Source organism: Lycorma delicatula, chromosome 1 (genome assembly GCF_047948215.1).
Source record: "Lycorma delicatula isolate Av1 chromosome 1, ASM4794821v1, whole genome shotgun sequence".
Taxonomy (NCBI): domain Eukaryota; kingdom Metazoa; phylum Arthropoda; class Insecta; order Hemiptera; family Fulgoridae; genus Lycorma; species Lycorma delicatula.
In genome coordinates, this window is record NC_134455.1 from 258,828,583 (window position 1) to 258,845,670 (window position 17,088).

The 17,088-nt window shown below is 27.9% G+C and overlaps 1 protein-coding gene across 2 annotated transcripts in view; it reads left to right on the forward strand.

Moving 5' to 3' along the window:
* Positions 1-16,221, forward strand: part of Vps51 (vacuolar protein sorting 51) — an 86,102-nt gene extending 69,881 nt beyond the window's left edge. For both annotated transcript variants that reach the window (XM_075376232.1, XM_075376241.1), the window contains 4 exons: positions 1,352-1,462; positions 3,669-3,896; positions 12,516-12,628; positions 16,015-16,221. In XM_075376232.1, coding sequence (XP_075232347.1) covers positions 1,352-1,462; positions 3,669-3,896; positions 12,516-12,628; positions 16,015-16,123 — 561 coding nt within the window. In that variant the 3' untranslated portion in view covers positions 16,124-16,221. The remainder of the gene's footprint in view (positions 1-1,351; positions 1,463-3,668; positions 3,897-12,515; positions 12,629-16,014) is intronic.
* The last annotated feature ends 867 nt before the right edge of the window (positions 16,222-17,088 follow it).

A 17,088-nucleotide genomic window follows, 5' to 3' on the forward strand; every position in this document is an offset into this window, starting at 1 on the left:
AATCAGGAAAATGAGATACCAGCTGCTAGCAGGCTCTTCTCTTTAAGACTTAAACCAAGCAATTCTGAATTTTCTTTGGTCAAATGTAAGTCGCGAACCAAATTATTTAGTTCAGACTGTGAATAAAGCTCTGGTGCATAGCTATCTCTGGGTTCATACTCCTCGATGTTATCTTCATTTAAATCGCTTCTGGAACTGTCTATTTCAGGTAAATTTTCTGGTGGATTGGCACTGGTACACCTTTACCATGAGGACCCAGGAATAAAGCAGATGGAATATTTGGATAGACAATCCTTTTTTTATTCTTCAAACTGAAACCATTAACACCAGTCGAACAAAAGTAACAATCATTGGTGTGATTTTGTGGCTCTCACCACACCATTGGAATTTCAAATCTGAATGTTTCTTGTTCACCCTTTGACTACCATCTAAATCCTTCAACACATGTGTAGCAAACGTAGTAGGATACCCTAGTTTTGTCTTGATCTCCTATTTTCACTCCGAAATATGTGAGATACATTTCTCAAAAGTAACTTGTTATATTTCTTTTTTGCTTTTCCACCACTAACTCACCACAAATGTAAAAAAAAGAATCTGCAGGATTTTTGCAGCCTCTTGTAGTCATTTTGAAAATAGAAAGTTTGCTTTATACCTGAAAATATATTTTCCACCAACAAAAATGCGTTTGATCACGGAGAACGGGAAAAACTCAATCTATGCATGCTAATGGTTGAAACAGCACTAATAGTAGTTGCACAGTGCATGAGTGGCATGGATATCTGCCAATAAACATGTTACATCTTGTTAAGTCTTGTCACAACCTGTCAGCCAACCTCTCCCACTGTCCTGTCATCTTCCACCCAAATAACCCTTGCCCTTCTCTTCAGACCACTCATCTGTTTAGCTGTAAGAATGCATAGTATAAGCCAAAAAATTGAATATATATATATAAAAAGTATGTCTATTTTACTGTATCACATCTTCGCAATTTTTCAACTTCTACAAATTTTGAAATTTGCGATTTGTGAAAAATCCTGACGATGGAAGAAAGTGAAGGTTATTTTCATATTCAATGCTAAAAAATATATAGGAATCAATTAACAAAAGTTAAAAAACATTCCACAACCCAAATTTTGAAGGCTTGTGTAATTTGAAATTAATTCTTTTTCTGTCTCATTTTTTTGTACTATCATTTACAATGATAATTATAATACTTGAGGAAATAAGCATTTATGTTATTTGTTTAGGTGCTGTTATAATTCTATTCTTAAGCAAGTCTTTGTGTGAAAAATATATTTATGTTGATATTTTATGATCTGCATTTACTTTTTTATTGTTTTTATTCTCTTAGATGTTAAGAAAATCAGTTGAGACTCGAGATTGGCTTCATAGTCTTGAACCGAGAACTGTTCGTGCTGTTATGAAAAGAGTTATGGAAGAAATGGCTGCTGTAGAAAGCCAGGTAATTGTTTGAGATATTTACTCAATGTAAATGTACTGAACCCAACTGATTTTTATTAATCCTATTATCCTACAGTTTTATTTAGTGATAGTTAAAAAAAAAATTGTTTAATACATTTATTTGTACAAATTTGCTCATATGCAGTCATGAGCCATAGAAGGTAAGTGTAGAATGTCAAGTTCCTTTATTGCTAATGTGATTTATTTATATTTGTATTTATATGATTTATATTTATTGCTAGATCAGTCTATTTATTTTTTAATTATTTTGTTAATATTATCAGTTAAACTGAAGAATAGTTTCAAAGAATATTTACAAACAGGTGGATAATTTAAAAAATGTATATATTGCTCCATGTATAAAAAGTACAGACCTTTGTGTTTATATTATGTAGTAGTTGCAGTTAGTATTATAATTGCTAGAGACCGGATTATATGCAACATAAAGAGCTTGAAATATGCATGAAAAGTGTCAAAACATGCAAATTTAAATAATAAAAAAATTTAATTTTTAGTTTTTTTATTTCAAAATCAGCATACAGTTAGTATAAGTAGTTAAATAACATATCAATAAATTTGATAATTAACAATTATTTAACATTTCTTACTTTTGTAAATGTAAACAATCAGAGGTACTGTTCTGCGGCTTTTAAGTCCGCTCTGAGAGCCATACAGCTAATAGGTTTGGCCAGCTACAACATAAGATTTCATTTTTTAACAAGGTACCCTACTGAAGAATATTGTAAATATAGTGAAAATATGCATCATCTCTATATTTTAAGAAAAATATGCAGTAACTGGTGATAATGGGCTTAATATGCACATGCACATAATCCGGTATCTAATAATTGTATTCAAAATTTTCAGTTTCTACAGCATAGAATTATGTGTTTTTTTTAATAAAACATTCAACAATTTCTTTTTTCTGAAGCAGCCACTTGAAAAATTTTATAGAATTCACTTTAGTTAATAAAGTAAATTTTAAATATTGCCTTTTACGTTATCCTTCATTACTAAATTGTGTGAAATTATTTCAGGTTTCTTGTTTTTGAAAAGCAGAAATTCCACAATAATTCAAATTCATTGCTATACGTGACATTAACAGTATTTCTATCATTGTCCACAAAGAAATATATATTGATTTTTTTTCTAGAGGATGCTATTGCATGACATACTGTGACTTTAGTACGATGCAGTAATTTTTGTTGCATTTCATTGGAGTTTTTATCACCCGATTCCAAAAGCTTTGTTTATCATGTACTGACATAAACAGAAATGTTTCACCACTCATGCATATTTTAAATAACATTTATAAGAATCAAAAGTTGGGTGTTAAAAAGTCATGATTAACTCAATTTGTGACATTTAATGCTTGAACTACTTGAATTTTATATAATAATTCAATACATAAATCCTTACAAAAAATCTTTCAAAACTGGTATTTGACAAGCCAAGTAAAACTGAATGACAACAAGCAGACTGTACGAGGATTTGTAGCACTGCTGTACCTCTTATGATATCTATATTTTCCTATGCACATACAATGTATGTTTTTTGCTGAACTATTTCTGGCTTCTTGTTTTATTGCTGAACTAAATTCTCAAACTTATTACAGACAGAAAATGGTGGTATTCCTTAGACTGTGAGATCACTAGATCTCGCAGCATGTGATTTTTTCTGGTGGGCCAATTTGACAATTAAGATATTCAGTGATCAACCCCCCTAAAATGTTGAAGAATTCAAAGAAAAAATGTGTCACAAATATACTGAAATTTTTGTGAATATGTTACATTGGATGATAGAAAAATAAAATTTTGATTGAAGAAAATAATTAATTTTTCTTCTGCAAAAAAATTATAATAAATTTTTTAATAACTATCTTTTTATTAATTATAATAAATTCAACTAATATTACTGAAGGTTATCATACTGGGTGCATTTTTCCCTCGTAAATTTTTTTCTGTAAAAACCCAATGTACATGAAATTTTTTCTGTTCAAATTAGCTTTTTTCTTTTTTTTATCAATTGTAATAGCGTAATGTTAAGTAATATCAGCGTGTTACATATATAAGATTTTGTAATAAAATTGTGTGCATTGATTTAAGAAGATATAATTTAAATATGTTTTAGATAAAATTATTCTGGTAAATATTCGTGCACAATGATTGTTTATTTTTTTTTTGTGCTAAGTTTGAAATTCATTTTAGGTTGGAGTACTTTTTGAAGAGGGATCTCGTCCAGAACAAAGTTCCGATTCAAGTCGCAAAACACAATCTAGACAGCACCGGAGTGTTACAAATGTTAGCAACTGGTCTTCACATTCACTAGCAGCAACCCACATTCACAAATTATTCTCAGAACGGATTGAAATATTTGCACCAGTACAATTTTCCAAAGTCTCTATTCTGACAGGCATCATAAAAATTAGCCTAAAGGTGACAAATAATAGACTAAAACTTATTTATAGAAAATTAGTAATTAGTGAATCTTTTCTTTTTTCTTATTTTGTTTTATAATTTGTGCTGCCAGCAGTTAAATTATGTCTGTAATCATTCAAGATGTAAGATTAAAAAAAATACAGCTAATAATTTTTTAATTTTACCTCAAGTCTGACTTTTAAACATATAGTTTAATATTTTTTCAAACCATGTAGTCTTTTTTTATAAACTCTGAAGTTAGTGGAAGTAGGATATGTTATTTTATGGTATAATTTCTTTAATCTATCAATTATTATTATTATTATTTTTTATGTATGTATGCAACTTTTTATTTCATTATTATTTGGTTAGCAACCACCAGTTGATTTTGAGTCTTAGTTACAAAAGGACAGTTTTAGTTTCACTTACTTCAACTGTGAAAGGAGGTAGTGTTTGGTACTCTGTGTGTATAACTGGCACTGTAATGCCAAAAACATTATGTTAGTTTTCATGAATAATGTCAAAAACTCTTTATCTTAATGTTTGGGTAACAATCATATATATTAGTACATGTAGATTTGAAAACTTAAAAAAAATTATTTAATTTTCATTGCTCATTTAGCCATAGTGAATCCAGCGTTATAAAATCATATGTCTTCTTTAACTCTTCTTTCATAAATAAATACTTTATTTTTTCTACAGAAATGTAACTAAAAATTCAGTTACAATATGATTTTTCTCATATTTTTTTTTTTTAATTAATCTTTTTCATCTTAATTTGTTGCTTTTTTATGATGATTTAACAATGAGATAATAAAAACCATTTGCTGTGAGGAGTTGTTTTAGTCTTTTGTCAGTGACGAACGAGTAGTTTTAAGTAGCTCTTTTGCTATTATTTACATTCAATGACCAGATTTCATGTAATTTTCCATAATAGGTCATCACAATATCTTAGGAAACCAATCTGTTTTATTAAAATTACACTACTAAAAAATCACTTTTTATAATTTTTTTTTATAACTTATTTTCTACTGACAGGAATATTACAAAAAAAATCACCTTTAAATTTTTAAAAGCTATAAAATGTGTTTTTATTCATATTTATTATTTTTAAATTAATTGTATGTTATCATATTATCACAATTATAATAATATAATATTTAATTAGTTAACACATGATGAAATATGCGAGTATAGTAAGTATATACATCCTGATATTATTTCAGTTTGTATATAGATACTGAATTTCAGGATGTGTTACAGCGGTGAAAAAAGTTTAAAAAAATCTCATGTAAACATTGATCCAAAAATACCGTTTTTAAGATATGGCTAGCAAAAACTTTCACTCTGTTATTTGAACCAGTGATAAAGTGAGGGAATACTAAAATTATCAGCACCAAAATTGGTGGTTTTATATATTTTTTGACTTGGAAATCTAAAAAAAAGTAGGTCCCAGAATTATCTCGAGTAGCTTTCTGAGAAAACTGTTGTGAAGCCCAAAAAATTGAAGTAAAAACCCCCTTTTTAGGTTTGATGTAAATTTAATGTGTTGACATTCCCATTTACAAATAGAATTTTTAAACAAAATTTTTAAAGAATTAGATTTTGAGAAAACTGATGTAAAATTAAACTCTACTGAAAACAATCAAGTATAAGAAATTTGGCAACTAATTAATTAGAATGGACATAGGAGAAGAATGTTATTTTTTTAACACTACAAAAGATTTTTTTCTAAATGCTCAAAATAAGAATGAAAAGTTAAATAAAAGATTAGTTTAATAGCAGTCTTTTAAATTAATTGCTACTTAAAGAAAGATATAAAACTTTTTCATTTTCAAAATTAAATGTATGAAAAAAGTAACTAAGAAATTTATATTTCATTAGTTGGCTGATAAATAATTAAACTTTGCATTACATTTTCATAATTTGTAAGCTTATGGAAGTTAACAAAAATAGAGGTAAAGAAGAGTCTAAAAATGCCTTTTCAATTTTTATTCAGATTAATTGAATGACATATTTTTTGTTTATGGATTTTGAAATGGATGAGTGTTAGTTGGATATTGTGAATATCAAGAAAGATATTTTTTTTTAACCTCCGGAATCACTGTTAGGTATTGCTTCAGAGGATGAGATGAATGATTATAGCATGTGAAATGCCATGCCTGACCGGGATTCGAACCCAGGACCTCCGGATGAAAGGCTGAGACGCTACCACTCACGCCAAATGGGAATTGTGCACATAAAAAATTTCTTTCCAAACGATTTACTAATTCTTTCAATAGATATCTTCCATATACAAGATAGAAAATGAATTTTCTACATCATGGGACACTTACACAATCTTACAAAGAAGCTAGGAATTACTTAATATAACTTCTTTAAGTAATTGTATTGAGCATGGCATGGGGAATTATCATAAATGAAGGCCATTATTAATTGACCTCCAGCGTCACCTGACTTGATGCCATTGACTGTTTGTTTCCTATGTGAAACATTAATTCACAAACTAAACATTTATACAGAACAATAGTTAGTAGCTGAGAATTTACTATGCTGCTGAAGTTACAGGAAACTGCTGTAAAACTTAAAAATTAGACTAAAAATTATAACACTTAAACAATAATAACACTTAAGGTTTGGTGTAAATGTATTTTGTAAAATTAACAATAAAAGTAAAACATTTTGAAGGAATTTAATTCTATGAAAATTAATGGTAAACAACTGAAAATAAACAGAAGTTTAAAATTTGACCTTATTTAAAACATAATAGGCCAAAACATGGCACAAAAGATTTTAATGAAACCCTGTTAAATATTTTTTTTATATATTCAAAAACGTTTTAGAAAAAAATTAACTGCTCAAAGAAAACTGAAAAACAAAAAAAAATTAAACCAAATTTACAAATGTGTAAGTTGTTAAAGATTTTTTCCACCACTGCTTTTGCAATGCTATGCTTGATCTTAAATACCTTGAGTGGTCTACTGTGTACTGTATCAAAGTTGTTTTGTATAACTTCAGCAGCATATTTTTAAGTTTTACAGCAGTTTTCTTGGAAACTACTAGAGATACAGTCTGGAGCCCATTTTCTTTTAAATTTCAAGGTCAAACATATAAATCACCAATTTTGTCACAAAATTTGGCCCCAACAATTTCAGTATAGTTTAATTTCAGCAATTAGCAGAAATTAGGCAAAGAGGAAAGTTTATGTAAACAAGTTTGGAAACTTTTTCTAGACCTACAGTTGTATGAATGTTTTTTTTTTTTTCACCAGCAGAACATAATCGAATATTATTTCTGTTAATTCGTGAGAGACTGTATTTTATTAAGTATATTTACTAAAATAATACATAAGAGTAATACCTAAAATCACTCCTAAGAGTACAGAAAAAAATCCCATAGAAAGCCTTAAATTCATTCTAAATAATTTTGTGGGTAAAAAAGTAAGTAAAAGTAATGTGTAAATAAATTGTTGGTACAGTTGAGATAAAAGTATGAAACATGTTATCATTTTGTTGGCAGGAAAAGTTAAACTAATTGATTGAGGACTTTTTTAAATTTACTTTACTCTTCTTTAGAACTGATTTGAATGAGTAATTACAAAAACACAGCCTAAAGATAAAAATTCAAAAACATATCTCATGTTGAACACTTGGTACAATAAGTTTTGAATTTTAATAGGAAAGAACAAATGTTAAACTTGTGCCCTCCTGTTTTATACAATTTTGAATATGAAGGTGGTATAAAGTGTTCTTATTGGTGTTACAATGTAGGAATTATAAAGACATTTGCTTTTACTACGCATCAATAATAAAAATTTTTTACAGTAAATAAAACTTGAAATTTGTTTGTTTTATAACTAAGTTTAAATGTAGAAATTTGTTTGAATTCACTGTTTTTGTTTAAACGTTTATTGTGTATTAGAAAAATGTTCTTAAGTGTTCATGATATTATAAATGATAGAAGTACTCTACAGGTAAACCCACATGTATAATATTTCATACAGCACTTATTTAATGTCTTGTTTTTCATTTATATAAATTGATAACCATGCATCTACTAAATATAAATGTGTTTTGTTATTGCACAATTGTGGGAGACTTCCCCAAAAATATCTCTTCTAGTATGAATAAGGAGACATTAAACATGGCCCAACAACCAAACTTCATAAATACTCTGTAAATTTTGAAGAGTTATAGCTTCACATTTCAAGGAAGTAAAAAGTGAGTTTGTGTGAGACCTGATTCTATCCCAAGTAAGATTTGTCTGAGTCTTCCTAAAAAGAGATATCTTCAGCTTTTTACAAATTTGATGAAGCATTATATATTTTAGCAGAAGTCTCTTAGTACCAGTGGTACTCCAAGGAGAAAATAGGATGCTATGAAAAAAAAGAAAAAGTTAAGAAAAGCACTAAACAGGTATATATATAAAGTTACTTTTAGTTCATTTTTAATCAAAAAATTTGCATAATAATGAAATTATAGCGTAACCTATCCTATGAAAATTGCGTGTGTTCTGATTGAAAAACCTGGTTCAGTTAACATCAGTGTTTATCAGAATATAATGATAACATTAAATGAGGCATTCCAGACTATTTTTAGCTTTGTCCTTGTTAGATTTATAGTATTTCATCTTTATATAAACTGAAAGGTCGGCGAATCACTTGTAAATTCATCATTTTTAGTAATGCCTATTTGTAGTGAGGTCTGTCATCGTAGTTGCATGTCTGTATAAAGTTGTTAAAAAGAATGAGATGTAAGCAAAAATTATGCCAACTTTTTTTTTAATCCATTGCAAATCATTTATTTGAACAGTGTATCTTTTGCACTAAATGAATTAATTTTCTTCTTCATAAATTAATTGTTGACAATATTGCATTATTTTTAATAGCTTGGGAAAGTAATTACTGCTATGCTATGTAGTCATAGTATGAAGTTTGTTAAAAAAATCGTTTTACCACTTATAATTTCTTTCTTTGTAGTAGCAAAAAATGTTAATCAGAAAAGTATGAAACTAAAAATCTAGAACATTGTAGGTGTTTATAATACCAAATAAACATTATTTGTATATGTGGTTCAAATTGTATTATCTGTATGTTAATTAATATTATTTCATAATCATGAAGTTGTATGAGTTAATAAAAAAAAATACAGTTTGGCATTTTATTTTGTTTAGAACGAGCAAATTAAAGCTAATGGCTTGTTTATATAAAACTAATAATTATTCTTTTATTTGCTATTTACAAAAAAAAAATTAACTTAATTATAAAGTTTATTTTGGGGTTTGTTTCCTGTGCTGAAAATACTGTCAGAGCTGCTTTTTCTGGAAACAAAAAGGTTTGTACCTGAACGTAGAGGTGTGCTCCTCCACATCGTAGCCCTGCATAGGTTGAGGATTTTTAAAACCCTCAACTGAATTAACAAGGAAAAAAATTGTATGTTTATAACCATAGCTTTAACATTGGGAAGACTTTTTTTTTGTAAAAAAATATTCAAGCATGAAATAAGGCATGACAGGAACTTTTGGAAACAATAGTTCTCCAGGCGGTAATGAGAAATGAGAATCTACAATGGCAACAAGCCATGCATTTGGGCCATCGCATTCTGTAAGTCAAAACCAGCATGCAAGAAGGAACTGTAACCTTCTGGAAACCCACTGTCAAAATTAAAACCAAAATCCAAATATCACTTTGGAACTTTAAATATCAACTCCCTGTAAAAAATAGGAAAACTTTTAAAGAACTAATAAAAATCTTAGATGAACAAAAATCTTAATACTCTCACTTCAAGAGACAAGATTCACAGACAAAAACACAATATAATCAGAAAGTTGTAGAATTTTCAGAAGGAAAACTCAAAAAAAGAAAATGAAAAATATGCCACTTTTGGAAATAACCTTTAAAATGAATAAGAAAATTTCTCAGTGTATTACAAAAATATTAGACTCAGTCAAAAATTTCTATTCACATTGAACGTTTAACCCTTATAACAGTAAGATGTGGAAGTAAAAATTTCACATTAATCAAGTTCCATGCTCCAGTTAATGGTGATAATAAAAGAAATTCAAACAAATTAAAAAAGTTTTGGGAGTCATTAGAAAATGGTATCCATAAAGTATCAAAAGACTGCATCAAAATTTTACTAGGAGATTTTAATGCACAAATTAGGAAAGAAAATTATCCAGAAAACCGTAGGAAATTTCCCAGCCTATAAAAGAACAGACAAAAAACATAAAACTAATTGAACTGTGTAAAGCGTTCAACCTGAAATTAATATCCACTTCATTTAAAAAACTCAACAGAAAACATGTACTATAGTGTTTCCCAACCCAAATTTAAGAGAATTGCAAATCGACTATATGCAGACTTAGGTAACCTTTCCTTTAAAAATCAGAAAGAAATCAAAAATATCAAAATCAAAAAGGGCTGATCACTATCTCAAAACATTCAAGATGAGATTCATCCTACAAAACAAAGATAAAGAATAAGATTTAACAAACTAACAACAAGATTTGACATTGAAAATTTAAGAAATAACCCAAAAATTAATTCCAATTTCAAAGAAAAACTAGCAGACAGTAAAGCCAAGAGTTTGGAGAATCTGAAAGTTAAACTTACAGAAAGAGCCAAAACTATCTGCCCTCAGAAAAACAGATTATGAAATGATACATGTGAAGAAGCTATAAATGAAAGATTAAAAGCCTGAAGAAAATAGAGCACCTTTTACATAAACAAAACTATTTAAGATTTAGATCAATCTGCAAACAAACATCCAAAGCTATCAAAACAATTAAAAAAAAAAAAAAAATATGAGAAGAATCAACTTGAACAAATCAAATAGAGTACTTGATGAAAAATAACATGAGGGATTTCTACAAATCATTCAAGAAAAAAACTTAACCAAATACCACCAAGCCTTTGCTTCAAAAATAAAAATGGGAAATTAAAATACAAAATTATAAAACAGGAATATGACAAGGGGATGGTTTATCACCAGTTTTTTAACTGTGTCATAAAGAAATAAGAGAATGAAAAAAAATTGAAACACACCACTAAGTAAAAAATTGGAAGGGATTGGAATTAACTGCCTAGCTTTTGCTAACAATATTGCAATCTTGGAGATTCTCAAAATAGCAGCAAAACCAATAAACACCTAAAAGAAATCACAAATGCAATAGAGCTAAAGATTTCTTTAAAAAAAGGATTCATGACCATCATGAAAGATTCCCCTGCCATCCCTAAATATAAAATTTGGAAAAATCAACAGTGAATAAATTTAAATATTTTTTTGAGAAATAATACAAATTAATGGTTTACATAAAGAAGCCAGTCAAACAAGAATGAGAAAATGGTATTGACCTACCAACTAATAAGAAATATTTACAACAAAAAGAACATATTAAAAACCAAAATCAGGCATTACAATATGGCAATCAAACTAGAAGCCTAATGCATCAGAATGCATTTTCAGTTTCAAATCAGGTGAAGTAGTTGCAATAGAAAAAAAAGAAAGGAAAATCTTGAGAAAAATCCTAGGACCAATAAAAATAGATGAAAACAAATACAAATTTTGAAGTAATAAGATCTTTACAAATATAATGAAACTGAGAAAGTGTAAGATTGTATCAGAAAAAGAACTATATTCTTCAGTTGGACATCTTATGAGATTGAATAACAGGCTCACATAACAAATCTTCACCTACATTTTAAGGGAAATATTTCCATATTTTAAAAAAAAAGTGGAATTCAGTGGTTCAAAAAGACAAAAAAAAAAGAAATAAATATCTGAAGAAATAGTACAAGAAGTTAAATAGGACAACAATGTTCAGAAAATTAGTTCACGATATAAAGGGTTTGCAAGAGAAGGAGAAAAAAGAAATCAACATTTGGTCAGAAGAGGAAAAGCAAAACCAGAGTTAAAGAATGAGTAACTATTGGAAGACCAGGAAACAAAATGCCCAATAGAAGGAGAAATGAATGTTAAATGTAACTTTACGTGGTCCTCAGTCGGTCTAACCAAAAAAAAAGAAATTTCATTTGGAAAAGTATTTAAAATATTTGCTCTCCATTTTTTTAAAATACTTTTGTTCAGAACATCAGAAATTGTCATTATTGCCTTCTATAGGTTACTTTAAACAGAATTGCAGGATTTTTATTTTAAGTTCAGAAGTCGTAGTTTTGTGAAATATTTAAACAAATGCTGTTAACATTGAAATTTGAATCACTGTTTCTTGAAAATGGTGAATGCTGGAAAATGTAATTTTACTTAAATGAACTAAAAATTTTGTATGAAGATGAAAGCTTGGTTTACTATATGTAGGCATTGGTGTAAAAAAATATTTGAAGGATGTTTGGTGGATTCTCACAAAACTTCTCAAAGAATTAATTAATGGGTAAAGCATATTATAATTCTTTAAACATTTATTAGGATAGCTTAATGTCTGTAATGTTTGCTAGAAAGTTAGATACGATGAACATTGACTTTTGTTTTAATTATCGATTTTGAAAATCTTCTAGTGTTGTTTTTAATACTGCTGCTTTCATTTTATATAAAATATGCATTCTCAGCTTATAATTCACACTAAAGATTATGATTTTTTTTTATATAACTTATTTTATTTCTGATTGATCTTATTTTACAGACTCTTCTAGAGTGTGTGAGGTTGAGAACATTCAGTAAATATGGTCTTCAACAAATACAAGTGGATACACATTACCTTCAGTTATATCTTTGGCGTTTTGTAGCTGATGAAAAGTAAGTTTTATTTACTTTTTCAAGTTTGTTATTTATCAGCTGTGTGTGTATACATCCAATCGTACTATGTTTATTTTTTATTTTTTAAAGTATAGGGATGGTTCATAAACTGAATCTCACTGAATCACATTATAGTGAGTACAAATATGTTTCATAGTTTTTGAAAAGTAGCAAGTGAAACTAGGAAGTTAATACTTATACACAAAACTTTAATACTACTTATATAGATTTATACTTATTTAGAAAACTTGTTGTAGAAAAGATAATTGCTAGGGTATGATGCATGCAGTAATTAAAATAGGATTTTATTCCTAACCTTAAATCACTTAATTTTTCACTAGACTATTTTAATTTGCTTTTGATGATGCTATAATACCTAGAATATATCAAGATGTAGCACCTGGTAAAATGAAGAGTTTTAATGAAGTAAGTCACGTTCATGATCAAAGCCATGTTTGTATGCAGTTTAATTGTTTGCTCAATATTTCTCGGTTTTTTAGAAAGGGTTGGTCTAATTTTTATGATAATAGAAATTTGAACTTACATAGCACCTGAATAGAACAGTAAGTATGAAAATAGTATAGATTTAAAAAAAATAATAAAAAAATATTTCAGGCTTAATCTTTAGAAAAACATTTGATTTTTAAAGAATCTCCTTAAAAATGACCTACCATAGATTTTTAATTCTTTAAATATTGCTTTCCACCATTTATGGTACCAAAATTAAGTTACAAAATTAGCCAGAAAGTAAAAACCGTTTTTTGTCTTTATAACAAATTTATTTTAACTTTAATATATGCATCATAATATATTTTTTAGCTATTTTTTCATATAATCACCTTTTAAGTTCAAGTGTTTGTCAAATTTTAGCACTTGCTCTTTGTATGCAGTTGTCAAAGAGGTCTATCACCAGTCTATTAAGCTACTCATGAACAGCTGTCTTGATGTAATCATCTTGTAAATGAAACAGAGACCATGAACATACAAGAAAGTTATGAAGTTCATCTAAAAAAACGCTGGTTCTCTTTAATATGTTTATCAGTCTGCTCTTTTAACTGTTCAGTAATGAGAGAAAGACATTCCTGATCATTTGTACATATAACAAATTAATCATAATCTTAATATATCTATATATAAAATAACATCACTTAAATTAACACATAAATATACGTAGTTTATATTTATAAATAAATATTTACAATTTTAATTGTCCCAGCAAATCATGCCATTTGTGTTTGTTCACCTAACTATAATGTTCTTTTGCTTCCAAAAAAAACATATCACACTTTGCACTTCAGCCAAATGCTGTACAGAATTTTGTAGCTATACTGTTGCACAGTGTGATTTTGTGTGTATTTATAATAAATAAAAAAATTGAAAATCCTGCCAGCTGTGAGGTGCAATCGGTCAAAATGAATCGCTAAGATCCTGTGGAAAATCATTGTCAAATTAGTGCTATATATGTGTAAAATATATTCTTTATTGATGGCAGGGAAAACATCTGATTGCACCCTGTGACTCTGATAGCTGTTTAAATATTGATTTTAATAATATATGAATTAAATAAATAAACACAAACTATCAATTCATTAAAAAAACACAAACATATCAAGACCTAAAAAACTGTTTTCTTACCTTACAAGCCTGTAATATTCATGCAGCTACTATTCAACCATAGAATGATGTCTACTGTGTTTTGAGATTACAAAACAATTTCACTCATAAAATTAATTTAACTTGTAACTGAAACACAATGTAAGTTTACTGTAAAATGTAAAAGTTTTGAAGGTTAATCCAAAACAAACAATACGGGACATTCATCAAGTGTTCTACATGACGTACAGCATCATTTTGCAGTTTACAAAATGCTGTACATAAGCAGATAAAAAGTGGTAGGTAGATTTTTAATTAACCTCTATAGGCTTACACATTTATATTAATATATAAGTGAATATACACATATATTCACTGGAATTGGCTTTCATTGACTACCTCCTCTTCACAGTCCTGAAGAAATGGCTTCCTGAATGGAAGATTCACTATAAATGATGTGATCAAAGACAACCATTTTATTTTGTAGAATTGGACAAAGTACATTGTACTGAAGGTATTAAAATAGTTGGAATGTCTAGTTGGAATTTGTTAAATTATCAAATTTTAAGGTGACTAGATTGAAAATTTTTTTTTAAATTCAGAAAATAGTGTATTTTCTTTATCAGGCTGAGAATTTCCTATACAGCCCTCTTATTGGATTTTCCAGATACAGTTAGTAACAATGTGAAATAAAATACATAGTCAAAAGAAGGGGAAGAAGAGTTTGTTAACTGAAATAACATTGTAAAAGATTAGATTTGGTGTAATGAAAATGACATAAAAATATAATTTGGCTAAAAGTAGATAAAAAAACTGATTTAAAAAAATTAAAAATGTTTATTTGTGGGAATCGAATAGGCTCTTTTCAATTACAGTGATGCGTTTTTAATATTAAAATATATTTTAATATTCTAAATAATATTGATCATGTATCAAGAAAGTGTGAAACAAGATTACATCAATTGAATTCAGCACATTGTGTAGAAACCTTTCATTAGTTAAAAGATGGCAAACAGGATTTGGAGATTTACTAGTATATATAACTTAATTCTTTCTCTGGACTAACCTGGAATGGTGTAGAAGGAAAATATTCCTGTATTAAGCATCACTACTTTTTACGACTGAAGATAACAGTTTTTCACTTTCATATACCTATAGTCATTTGTCAATTTTAAATGTCTTCTGTAGTTGTAAAATTTTATTCTCATAACTTTCAATATTATTGTAAATTTCTGCAAATTATGTTCTCTTTTCTTCATGTTTAGACTAATTTGATGCAAATTAATCATATTTTAGTTGCTAATTTGTTTGAATAAAGAAAATTTATTTTTATATTACTCTATATAATAAAGTTTTAATTATTATTGTTTTAACTAAAACTTTTTGATATGTGTTTGTACAGGAGACTTATTGTTAGTAGAGTTTGAATTAACATTGTCACTGAAACATATCAATACTTGTGTGAAATGAATATAAATTATTTTTGGACATTTTGTGAAAACAAACCTTAATGCATACAAGCATTTCCTTCAGTAAAAGATGTAAAATTCTAAAGGTAAACTTGAATTGTAATTTAATGCCCTTGCCTTACAGTTTTAGTGGAAGTTATGAAGGAGTACACACATGTATGTGTATGAGCATGTGAGAGCATTCATTCACATTGTTTACATGCAAATACAGTATAAAATTGTACTGAATCAGGAGTTCAATAAAAAAAAAAAACTTTTTCAGACTACTCTTGTATTTTCTTGTTATATAAAAATTAAGATTTCTATGAATGAATTTTTTTTCAGTTTGGTGCATTTCTTACTGGATGAAATATTAGGCAGTGCTGTTCATCGTTGTCTTGATCCTGTTCTCATGGAGCCCAGTGTTGTTGAAATAATTTGTGAAAGAGGTTAAATAAATAAAAGATTTGAATTTTTTGCATCTTAATTGTAATTATTGTATTAAAATTGAATAATTTTTGTTATAAATATATTTTGTTTTTTAAAATGTAACAGTTTTTATTTTTTTTTTAAACAAATTTTTTAGTGACATCAGTATGTGGTTTAGTTTTCAGTACGTTAACCCAGTAATAATTTGGAACTAAATTTACTTTGTACAAGCTTGGTTGATAGGTACACGTCTAGATCTTTGTTTAGTTCCAGAATAATTTTTTGTGTAGAAATGTAATAATATCCAGAAATATACATATTAATTGAGCCTGTATGTGCTGAGTAGAAATAAAAACTCACTATTGGCATTGGTAGCCATTCAACAAGTTGTATAAATATTGTAATAACCAGCACTTTCTTAATGGAGTTACACTTGGGTTTAGATTATCAGATTATTTCTAGTGATAAAATGTACAAATAAATGTTAAGTTTCCTAGATTTAAGAATGTTACGTTCAGAAGGCTTTTAGACAAGGTTAGTAATAATAAATATTCAGCTGGTTGTCCTGGTCCTACAGAGATTCAAATTTTATTCAAATAAATAAACATGGGAGGTGATTCCAAAGTACAAACAAAAATATTTTTTTTAATTTTATTTACATGTACAAAAACTTGAAACTGACAAACTCATTTTTAATTACAAATCTTACCATTCATTGCAACACAAAGCAGCTTTTACATATTAATTTATTGCTAAACAATTATAGTTATTATGAATATGTGCAATTTGTTCCGCTTTACTGTACATACAGACAAGGTGGTCACATATGAATTTTCCTATCTATTAGAATAATGCAAATAAAAGAAAAACTCTTGAGAATTTGTACATTACTTTTTTTACTTTACAAAGGTTAGATAAATTTATTAAAATCAAAGAATTTTATACATCAGTAAATTTAGGCTCCTAACATTAAATTCAACTAACTTATTT